The sequence below is a fragment of the Pelophylax lessonae genome (genome assembly GCF_965119305.1).
Source record: "Pelophylax lessonae genome assembly, chromosome: 7".
Lineage (NCBI taxonomy): Eukaryota > Metazoa > Chordata > Amphibia > Anura > Ranidae > Pelophylax > Pelophylax lessonae.
Genome location: NC_138774.1, coordinates 185,227,778 through 185,240,383, shown reverse-complemented (window position 1 = coordinate 185,240,383; position 12,606 = coordinate 185,227,778). Strand labels below are relative to the sequence as shown.

The 12,606-nt window shown below is 44.4% G+C and overlaps 1 protein-coding gene across 1 annotated transcript in view; it reads left to right on the top strand.

The window, feature by feature from the left end:
* The window catches only part of DIPK1B (divergent protein kinase domain 1B), a 211,068-nt gene that overhangs the window by 59,462 nt on the left and 139,000 nt on the right, over positions 1-12,606 (top strand). Inside the window, exon 2 of the mRNA XM_082262985.1 lies at positions 7,553-7,687. Coding sequence (XP_082119111.1) covers positions 7,553-7,687 — 135 coding nt within the window. The remainder of the gene's footprint in view (positions 1-7,552; positions 7,688-12,606) is intronic.

Genomic DNA, 12,606 nt, shown 5'->3' with positions numbered 1-12,606 from the left:
TAAACTTAAGGCTGTAATGTAACAAAATAGGTAAAAAGTCAAGGGGGTGCATACTTTTTCAAGACACTGTAGATAGATAGATAGATAGATAGATAGATAGATAGATAGATAGATAGATAGATAGATAGATAGATAGATAGATAGATAGATAGATAGATAGATAGATAGATAGATAGATAGATAATTGTGTTTCCCCGAAAATAAGACCGGGTTTTATATTAATAGTGGCACCAAAAGACACAGTAGGGCTTATTTTCAAGGTAGGTCTTATCATGTATTGTGCTGTCCTCTCTCCCCCTCTCCTTCCCTCCCTGTCAGAATCCCCAATGTGAACCGAGTAAAACTGGTTGTAAAATCCTAAAATCCATTCTATCACAGTATTATATCATGTCCAATGTATGTGTGTCTGTAATATAATTGTGCCAAATACCTTCGTTACAGCGCCGTTGGGCGCTTCCGTGACCCGCTGGAGCTCACTTCTCTGCTCCGAGCTCTGCTGAGGGAGGGGCCTGGATCCCCAGCTGACAGCCGGGAGAAGAGGAGGAGAGGAGCGGGAGGTCAGCTGATTGCCGAGCGGCACTGTACCGAAGGTATTTGGCACAATAATATTACAGAAACACACACATTGGACATGATATAATACTGTGATAGAGTGGATTCTACAACTACTTTAAACTAGGGCTTATTTTTGGGGTAGGGGTTATATTTCAGCCCTCCCCGAAAATCACAATAGGTCTTATTTTCAGGGAAACACTGTAGACAGTCAGACACACAGACAGGTAGATAGATAGATAGATAGATAGATAGATAGATAGATAGATAGATAGATAGATAGATAGATAGATAGATAGATAGATAGATAGATAGATAGATAGATAGATAGATAGATAGATAGATAGATAGATAGATAGATAGATAGATAGATAGAATGAATTGGACACCTTGACTTCCTGACTACAGCTATAATCCCAGCTGTAATGATGCCTTCTATTTATCTCTCCCAATGTTAATTTGTTCCCCTTTAATCGCTGGTTCCAGCAGTTACCATGGAAACAGCATGGGCTGCCCAGGGCCTTTTCCGATAAATATACATTTTAACCTCCCATCACATAATATCTCAGCTCCGTAGAATGCCTGCCAGGTTCACATTTAAGCGCAGAATCTTCGACCTGCTCCGGGAGAAAGATGCGCGCCGCAGACAATTTAATCACAATTCTTCATTATTTAAACGGCAGAAAATTAAACGGCTTTGCCATGACGGGCTTGTATGCAGAATATTCTGTACTCTGCGAAGGCTCATCTGTAATGGAATGTGCTAAAAGCTGTCTTTTGATTATATTTGTTATTGTGCTTATTAAAGCGCTCAACCAGTCTTATCGGACAATGGGATGTGAAGCTCTCAATATGACACCTTCCATTGCAATGGATGACCAGCCAGCCCAGTGTCTGACACCTCCACAAGCCAAGTGTCTTGGTGTCCTGCTGACTGACAGCACAATTTACACATAATGGTCATCTCATCTTTCCGACTCTCAGAATAGGGCTACTGCTATGCTATCTCATTTCAAAATACCCAGAATGCTCTCTAGAACTAGAGTCATGGATGCAGCCTTTAATAAATGTTTATTTGCATAATAATGAATCTATCTAAATAATAAAAAGGCTATAAAAAAAAGTTAAAACAAAAGTTTAAAATAAAAAAAGTAGGCCTTGCTCACACGTACTGAAGTGCATGGCCGTGAGAGCGTCATGTTTGCCCGCACGGGGATGCACAGAACACCTGCTGTCCCATTCATGTCAATTGGGATGAAGCAGCTGCATGGACACAGCTGCTGCTTCCAATCTGATACCCTTGTGGGTGCGAGTGCTTCTCATTTAGGGACCTGCACATACCCGTACCCAAATGGATGTCAGATTGGGAGCAGTGGCTGTCAGGACAGCCTGCACAGGGATGCATGGAATACCTGTGCGGGAAAACACCGCCCTCACACAGGCGTATACTTAGTTGTGCCTGTGTACACGAGGCCTTATAATAAAAATGATCTGAAACCATTAAAATTTCAATTTCATTGCAATAAAGCGGTAGCAAACTGGGGCATTTAAAAAAAAAACCCTGCAAGGCAAAGGCATAATGTGCTAGCATGCACGTGATCAGGGCATATCAGGGTTGTTTGGCTGGCTTCTGTCAGAGGGGCCCATGGTTTATTAGTGTGCCGCTCAGGCTCGATCACTGTGGGGAGTAGTGTGGGGGATGCCACGTCCGCTGCAAGAGTACCAGCAAGGAATTAAGTTTGTCACAGCTCCTGTAGTCACTGGAAGGAAGAAAGGAAAGATCCCTGGAAGGAAGAAAGGAAAGATCCCTGCTGCAACAAATAGAAATTTTGCCGCTGGGGTCTAGCTGAAAAAACAGTGTGGTGCCTTGACAGTGTTAAAACAATGGAATGGGCTAGGAGAAGTGACAAGAGCTAATAATGAATGCACATATAATTTTATTTTGGGGGTGGGGGTAACAATTAAAGGTTTATTCTGTTGCATCAGTAGCAGTGGTTTAGTAGTCATTAGTAATCCAAGGTTCCATTTAATGAAAATCAGTTAGTGGGACAGGCAGAGTGGCCTTGCCATAATAAAGCATCCTGCTGCATTGCCAGGCCTTTTAACCTTCCTAGCGGTATTCCCGAGCGTGACTCGGGGTTAGATTTTAGAGCCAAAAGCGGTAACCCCGAGTCACACTCGGGGTAGCGCTAGGAAGATCGCTGGATCCTGGTAGAGGTTTTACTTACCTTTTCTCCGGGATCCAGCGAAGAATGCGGGCGGTATGCGGCGGCGGAGCTTCCTCCCGATCGTCTGCGAGCCCCGGCTTCCGTCTCCGGCGTCGTGATGTCCGCAGGGGGGTGGAACCGGCGGCAAATTCAAATGTAAAACACACCAAACACACTGATACCATTCAAAATAAAGAAAAATCACATTACATTGCCCCCCAGTGCCCTTTCCTGCTGTTTTACTGTACTTTTTATGTAAATATATATATATATACAGTGGGTACAGAAAGTATTCAGACCCCCTTAAATTTTTCACTCTTTGTTATATTGCAGCCATTTGCTAAAATCATTTAAGTTCATTCTTCTTCCTCATGAATGTACACATAGCACCACATACTGACAGAAAAACACAGAATTGTTGACATTGTTGCAGATTTATTAAAAAAGAAAAACTGAAATATCACATGGTCCTAAGTATTCAGACCCTTTGCTGTGACACTCATATATTTAACTTAGGTGCTTTCCATTTCTTCTGATCATCCTTGAGATGGTTCTACACCTTCATTTGAGTCCAGCTGTGTTTGATTATACTGATTGGACTTGATTAGGAAAGCCACACACCTGTCTATATAAGACCTTCCAGATCACAATGCATGTCAGAGCAGATGAGAATCATGAGGTCAAAGGAACTGCCTGAAGAGCTCAGAGACAGAATTGTGGCAAGGCACAGATCTGGCCAAGGTTACAAAAAGATTTCTGCTGCACTTAAGGTTCCTAAGAGCACAGTGGCCTTAGGAAAAAAAATTTAAGGAGGTCTGAATACTTTCCGTACCCACTGTATATATACACGTATATATATATATATATATATATATATATATACGTAATTCTTGTGAATGAGCAGCCCAAACCAACTGTATACATTATATATATATATATATATATATATATATATATATATATATATATATTTATACGTATATATATATATATATATATATATATATATAATATATGTATACATAATATATGTATACATACATATATATATATATATATGATATATATAATAAATGTATGCAGTTGGTTTGGGCTGCTCATTCACAAGAATTACATGCAAAATAATGGTACCGCTTTCAGCACCTAAAATCCAAAAGAATCATACCGCCAGGGAGGTTAAGACAGAACACTGGTTTCAAGGTAAGTCAGAAGCCCCAGTGCATACTGTACAAGCTCTGGCCAGTGGTCTAGTCTGGACACCCATGGTCCAAGTGATCATCACTTCTGAGAGTAACTGCATTAGCAGGGACAGGCCTTTTAAAATACTCTGATAATCCACCACTGTTCCTCAATTTTACCTTTGTATTGGTATAAAGTAGCCACCCTCTTTATTAACCCTGATTCCTGGCATAAATTTGCCAAAAATTGCTTGCAACAGAGGACCCCAAGTCCATGGTGTTGCTGAGGAATGTCCTCAACAATGTCGCCCTATCCAAAGGATAGAGAGAGTAGGCAAAGCATTCTGCTAGCCCTGAGACAGCACCAAGTCCTCATTTTAATCCTGCTACTGAGCCTTCAGTGCCAAGTCTAACATGTCATCGAATGAGTTCTCCAAGCGGAACACAAGAGTGATTGTATTACTAATCCCCTCCTAGTCACAGATCACCATTTCGGCTGTTCTTTCAATAGGTCCCAAAATTATCAACGCATCCTGAATGATAGATAATGGCACAGTAAAAAGAACCCTATTTCCCTAAAACCTTTCCTCGTGCCATTATCTCTCAGGTTCTCATTGATGGGGCACTGCTACTGATGCAACATTTGCAGCAAGAATAATCCTGTGTTCCACCGTGCGGGTGGTGTCACTGGTGAGGTGGTTGGCAGGCTGCTGATGTTAGCGCTGCATCTCTGCGAAAACACTGGCCAGAAATGACTACCTAAAGTGGCCACAAATACTTCTGGCCTGAGGATGGACCTCCTGGAAGTCAGGGAACTCAATTATGAATTACTGCACCACTAGGTTGAGGACAACATGCCAAGGAGGTACATGTCTGATTTTTCCCTGGCAAAAGGCAGCCAGCAGGGTTAGTGCTGTTGTCACACCCAACCATGCCTGGCTGAAGATGGAGTGGTGTTAACCACCTCTTGACCTGAGCCTGAGGAACTGCCACCAGTCCTAGCCCAATGTGGCTCCTGTCTTTCAGACATACAATCTGCAATACTGCAAATAAGAACAAAGAAAAGGGCGCACCAGCCTAGCACATTATCCTCAGTGGGCTTTTATTGAAAAAGTAAAAATAAACTACTAACAAACATGCGATAAATTCCAGCATATCAATTCCATAGAGCAACGTCCTTATTGTAAGTCCAATGTCTCGTGAAGATGAAGGGCTAACACGTTTCGAGGCCGTGCCTCTTCCTCCTCGCATGTTTGTGAGTAGTTTATTTTTACTTTTTCAATAAAAGCCCACTGAGGATAATGCGCTAGGCTGGTGCGCCCTTTTCTTTGTTCTTATTTGCAGTGTTTTGTCGACCACCCCGGTCGTAGAGGGCAGCAAAGCTTAGCCATAGTGGATGCCAAGTGTGAGTTCTGGGATAGAGGCAGCCTGAGAACCTGGTTCTGAGCGCAGGAGCAGGGTGCTCAGCATCGCAATTTTCTTTTTGGAGTATACAATCTGCAATAGCATGGCCGCATTTAGTCTGGGATGTTTAATTTGCTGTGGGGAACTTGAAGGGGATTGCTGGTTCAGAGATTTGGAGAGTGAGGCCAGTGAGGAGGAGGGGGTAGAGGTGACTTCTCTGTCACCATTATACAAGATATGTGGCAGCACCATCTGCTCCAGCAGTGTGCTCCATTCTTCCCAGCTGCCAGAAGATTGACCCAGTGTGTCATGAAGGATATATAGTGTCCCTGCCCATCCTTACTGGAAAAAGGGTCTGTGGTCATGTGTATCCTGCTGCAGACACAAAATGTTGGTGGAGAGCAGGAATGGCCTTCGGGGCAAATAAATGGAGGCTGGGTACATGCCACTGTGGTGTAGTACAGGCCATAATCTCTTAGATAGGGGGCTAATTGCAGAAGCTAGAAAGAAATAAGCTACAATCCCAGCAGTTTTGTCATGCTGCCATTAAGACATCGGGCACTGAGTGATTAGGGGACATTTTTTTCCTCGGATCTGGCAGCTGTAGTAGTGACACCTGCCTTGGGAGGGATGCTGCTGGAGATGACAGGGTAGATGTAGAGGTTCAAGCCTTCATGTTACCCTTCACAGCTTGGACCCATGAGCCTCTTTTCTTCTTGACAATCCTAAGCCTCTGAAACCTCTTGTGAGACTTGCCTCTTTGCCACTAAAGGCTGCAAATGTTGTGGTGCATGCAAGGCGAATGTTTTGGGGGAAGGGGGATGGATGCAGAAAGTGAGGATCGGGGGGGGGGGGGGGGGGTAGGAGTGCAGTGCAAGCCTTTTGCTGCTTACTCTATTAGTTAACTGAGGTACTATTCCCATGTGGCTTTCTGGTGCAGTCATGGGCTTCCCCATGTGTGTGGTACCCAAACGACTGGTACTTTACCATGGCTTTACTTCCCTCCTGCAGCAAGTCAGTGATAATATGATCAAATAATTCCAAGGACACCTATTGCCAGTTTTTGGGGCTATGGCTATAGGGAGTACACACACATATGTAACCCACAACACTGCAATAAGCAGCACTGTATAGCATCATATACTGTAGCTACTAACTCTTCCTACACAGACTGTCAGCTCTCCCTGAACTTTTCCAACTGTATACACATTGACAATTGGGTGCTGGGAACCCACCTTTCTAGTGGGGGGCTTGCACATAAAGCTCTGATTATTGGCCATTCTAAGCCAGCTGACCAAAGATCATAGGCAGTGTACTATGTTTACAAAGAATTTGGTCCAACAAGTTTCACCATAAATTCACTGGGACCACAAACCTGGAACATACATGCTTTGCCTCGAACCTCATCCCTACTAATTACATATGTGTTTTATTTGTGACCACTGTGGGTTACTGCACTTTGTCTATCACCATTGCTTTCTGCCTTTCTTTGCTGAACAGACTGGCATGATATTTATTCCTTGTCAGAGTTTTACCCGTCTGCTACAAGACTACTATTGCCCACTGTAGTTATGCATCACTCAGATAAATTCTCAGCATGAAACATATCTTCCATGACTGGTGACCTTCGGACTGCGATCTGAGAGCGTAAATTGATGGCTATTTTCATCCCAGCATGATATTCACACTCCCAGCTCAGCCCTGCTGCCCCGTCCTGCCACTGTGGTGGTTGGCTTTCCAGTATATGAAGGAAAAACCTTATTCCTCCACAGACCAAAACAGGTAAAAAAGGAAATGGCTGACTTCATTGAAAAAAGGTCACTAGTACCAGTATGTAAAAGTTCCAAAACAGAAATGAGTTATTCAGCATTGATATATTTTCATTCTGCCAGCCATTGTTATGTATAAACTGCCATGTTAGGCCACAGGAGGCTTACAAATGAGAATTGCCTGAATTTCTCTATTGTAGAGGAAGTCAGCTGTGCTTGGGAAAATATTGCTTTGCTTATTACAATTTCATGGTAAATATTTTTACTTCTGCTGAGTTGCTGAAGGTTTTATCGATACATGGTATTAATCGTTTTTCTTGCTAATCTTCTTCTCATTGCTTTTTTATTATTGTTATTTTTAATTATTTCCTTTATGAAGCAGAAACATATTTCTTGGCTATAATATATGCTCTGTTTTGACCCTGTCATTCTCTCTTCACAGTCTCGCCTTCCTGGCATCAAAGTGAAGTACCTCTTTCTGGCCTGGTTGGGCATTTTTGTGGGCAGCTGGGTGGTCTACATGCATTATTCCTCATACTCAGAGCTCTGCAGAGGACATGTGTGCCGCATGATCATTGTGAGTACCTGGTTTCTCAATTAGAATTACCTTTACAATTAACTGTTTTGCATATTTACGATGTTTGCTATTGTTGAAAGTTAACAGGGAAGGTTCATATGGTTCTGTCCCCACTTTTAGGGAGGGGGTGGGGGGCAAGGGTCCACATGAATGCTCTGCTGTCCCTGCAACACGTTTCATTGCTGCTGCGCACAAGAGGAGGAAGTCATCCAAAGCAGCGATGAAATGCGCCAGGGGGGACATCAGGGCATTCCTGTGGCCAATAGGCTCTCTCCCCCCACTCCCCATTGCAAACTTTGGACATTATTCTTTAATCCAGAATATTTTGCTTGTCAGAAGGGGCATGGAGCTTTTATTGCTATGGTGTTTCCAGTGATGGATGAAGCACTAATAACTTTGGCATTTATATAGCCATTTCATTGCACAGCATTCTATTCTATACAAAATGGCACCTTTATGTATGAACTTTCCTTTGGTTACTGTTACAAGTACACTTGTGGTATTCTTATGGGATATTCAAATGCAAAATATATACAGCTGTTATGTTCTATTTATTACTGGGATTGCTACATATGGCCTCATAGGAGACCTTTTCTATTAATGATATCGGAACATCTTCATTTGCATGGATTTGTACATTGTTGGGCTTTTTTATTTGTGGATGGGTACCACATTCATGACGTTATATTAAAGTGGAATGTGAATTGGCTAATATGTACTATACAGTATGATGAAATATTGTATGCTTAGAATAGTTGGATTTATGCTCCATTTTTTTCAGCTACTCTGCTTTTATGGTGCCCTGCAGGTTGAGTGAACTTATTTTTTGCTTTACTAATATGATGGCTTCTGTTTGTGATACCAATGATCTTTTTTTAATTGTGAATTGGCACACACTGGTTACAATGTATTATTCAATAATTTAAAAAGAATATAACACCTGCTGCTTAGTTTTTGCTTCTTATTAAATCATCACGTGCTTGCATCTGCAACTATACCATGCATGTTCCATGATCTAGTATGTACATTCATAGACTGAGCATGGTTCCAACTTTTCCAACTTTTTGATGGTGCTTAGAGGACTTGTAGGACTCTACTATTGTGGACTTTACAAGAACTTTATTCAGGTTTCACGGATGAGAAACAGACATTACCATTACAGTTGTATGGTCTGTCAATTTGGTACAAACACTACTAGTAGGGGGACAAAAACTATAAACAGAACAATGTAGGAGTCAGAGAGGCGTAAAGGAACAACATAATTAGCTGTATCTGGAGAAGTTGCCCCACAAGAGGGCTCTGTCGGTATACATGCCTAAGAACATGTACAATCAGGTAAAATAACCATAACAATGCAATTGTACAACAAACAATGGACGACAAAACAAAGTATGTTTCAAAATCAGCGGTCTAACCATCTGAATGAAATATAAAACCCTACAGCTCCTTTTACCATGGTAGACAACTGGCATGGGGGGAGGGGGGTAGAGAGGTTTGCTTATATATTATAATATATTTTCTTTTAATATTTTGATTAAACCCTGTGGTGGGTGGCTGGCTGGCACCCTGTGGTGGATGGCTGGCTGGCTCGCACCCTGTGGTGAGTGGGTGGCTGGCTGGCTGGCACCCTGTGGTGGATAGCTGGCACCCTGTGGCGGGTGACTGGCTGTCTGGCACCCTGCAGTGGGTGGCTGGCTGGCACCCTGTGATAGGTGGGTGGCTGGTACAGGGCCTGGTGATGGTTGGCTGGTACAGGGCCTGTGGGTGGCTGGCTGGTACAGTGCCTGTGGCTGGCTGGTTCAGGGCCAGTGGGTGACTGGCTATCTGGCACCCTGTCTGTGGGTGGCTGGCTGTATGGCACCCTGTGGTTGGTGGCTGGCTGGCACACTGTCCGTGGGTGGGTGGCTGGCTGGTACAGGGCCTGTGGGTGTGGGTGGCTGGCTGGCACCAGGCTGCTGTGGGTGGGTGTATGGCTGTGATACACTCTCGCGAGACTAGTCCCGACTCCAGACGAGGCTGTCCAAGGCGAGGGAGGCGGCCTAAGAAGGCAGAATGATGTCACAAAAATATCGGCAATATCGGCCAGTTCCGGGGCCGATACCGAAATATCGAGGAAAGTGCATATCGGCCACCGATATATTGTCCTTGCTGATAATCGGTCTATCCCTAATCAAAATCCCCATTATACTATTAGTTGTGGCTAACATGACAAAAGAATAGGCATAGGGCATCTATAAGTAATTTTATTATTTAATTGGTGCACTGTGGTTACACCCAGACACAAGCTGTAAAGATGCATTTATGTTACTATAGTGGCTTGACAAAACCCCTTTCATCATTCCACAGACAAATGCCAGCACCTCACTGGCACTGTCATTGGTTTGTGGGATGGTGAAGAGACATGGCAGAAATTCAGGTCAGAGGAGCAAAAGGCTAAGCTTTTGTGTAGCATGTAACTGGGATCAGGGGGTTCACAGAAGGCATCCTTAATAATATAATACCTAAGTAAGAGTTTTTTTTTTTCAAGCACCTGCCCCTGGGAATAATGGCTAAGTCATAGGTTTTTTTTTTTTCCACTGGAGAATTCTTTCTCCAAAAGTGAGTTTTCCTCCTCCATTATGCTCCAATCCCAACCTGTTCTGCTCTATTGGCCAATTATGCTGTAAGCCAAGTATTATGCAACTCCCTCATTAGTCACCCCCTCTGATCGACTACTGTCCCAAGTGACTGCTCTCCTTTCCCTTTTACCACTTTGCCCAAACTACTCAGTTCCTGGCCAGTGCAATCCATCTCTGACCACTCCACTCCGGTTCTGACCAATATGCTTCTGATCAATGCATCCCCTCTTGGACTTCTCAGCATATGGCCAATGCACCCCATTTCAGACCACCCGCTTCTAGCCAATGCATTCCTTTTCAGACTCCATTGGCTCCATTCACAGCCAATGCACTTCATATTATCCTGTTCCCCATCTGGTTAATGTGGCCCATCTCAAAGAAAACCACTTTCAGCCAATTCCCCCCATCTCAGACTGCTTTGTTCCCAGTCAATGCATCCTATCTCAAATTGTCACATTCATGGCCAATACAACCCATCTCAGACTTCTATATTCCCTGCCATTGTGCCCCCCCCCCAGAGCTTTCCTCACCTGGCCAATCCCATTCCTGGATCCATGCACCCCATCTTATACTGCTAAGTTCCTGGTTAATGCACCCCCTCTGAAACCTCTCTGCACCTGGCAAATGCATACATCTCACTTTGCTGGCTTCCCGTGGTCAATGCACCCCATCTCAGCCTGTTCTGCTCCCAGCCACTACAACCCCTCAGACCTCTAGACACCTGGCCAATGCACCCTATTTCAGACAACTCTGTTCCTAAGGCCAGTCCACCTCCTCTCAGAATCCTGGTGAATGCAATGCACCGCTGTCTGTTTATTTGTCTTTCAGCATGATGGCACGGGGCCATGTGGAGAACCCAAGCTTCAGGAAAGTTCTGTAGTGCCAGTGCAGGAGCTAGAGAAATGAATAGCTGAATGAGTGGGGTAGAAAGGCGGTGCTTGGTGATTCATCGACAGTGCAGCTGCTTCGCATATATGTGCATCTGACCCCCTACCTTGTCTGTTCTTATTTAGCAGCGCTGCAGTGTTGTGATTATATGGAATGACAGCATGTTGTCCAGGTACATTCCCAGCTTAGAAGCCCCTTTCTCTGCATGCTACATTAAAGTCTTCTCTGCAGGTTGTCTCTTAAGACCTACTGTGCCTGTGTCTCCATTTTTATACCACCCACCTCACAAAAAGTCCTTCTTCCCTCAGCCCCTGCTTCCCCCTTCCTTCACCCCCACTGTGCCTGCATCACTATTTCCTTTACCATCCACTGTTCCTGTGTTCTCTCCTCTTTCTTCACCCCTAATATGCCTGCACCCTTTCTTCCTTCACTATCACCCATGCCTACACCCTTCCTTCACCACTGAGTGTACCTGCCTGCCCCCCCCCCCCCCATTCCCCCTCATACATCACCTACTGTCTTCTGCAGTCCCTCCCTTCACCAACTCTGCCTGTGCCCTCTTCAGTCACAACCCACCTTGTCAACAGCCCCCCTTTCTCTAATCAACCAGCGTGAGTACAACTCCCCTTCCTTCACCAACCAGTGCACCTGCAGCCCCCCATATTAACCAGCCAGCATGCTTGAAGTCTCCCTTCCTTCACTAACGAGTGCTCCTGCAAGCCACTTCCATTACCAACTCACCTAAGCCCTCCTTACATAAGCACACCTGCGGCCTCATCTACCACCATACCTGTAGTCCCCCTTTTTCTCACAATGAGCTGCACTTTCCCCCTCTTCCTTTACCACCCACTGTGCCTGCTCCCTCCTCCCTTCATCACCTACCAGGCCTTTGCCTCTGTTCCTTCACCACCCTTCATTCATCAGCAACCATGTCTGTGCCCCCCATCACCAACTGTGCCTTCAGCCTCTCTTTTACCACGCCTGCACTCCCCCTTTCACCACTGCACCAGTGTCCAAACTCTCACCACTACACATGTGCATGCCCCCCTCCCCACTCTTCCTAATAAGCCTGCACCCCACCACTACACCCGTGAATGCTCACCCCAGGCCTGCAGGATCAATTTCCAGCTCTCACCAATCTCAGCCAATGTCTACATACCCATCACAATGCACTTTATTGCAAGACTAAGAAAATGGACCCGTGTATGGCTAGCTTTCTGTAACCTACAACTTACCACTAACAGTACATATATTTATGTCTAAGAGGAAGTTGTAGATTGGGTTTTTCGGTTCAGTCCACAGCCAGCTGAAATGTGTAGAAAATGACCCCCATATATAACCAGTCTGAGCTGCCTTCTCAGAAAGGGTTGTGTGGACAAAGCTGGTCACAGGGACATACTAAAACATTTAATG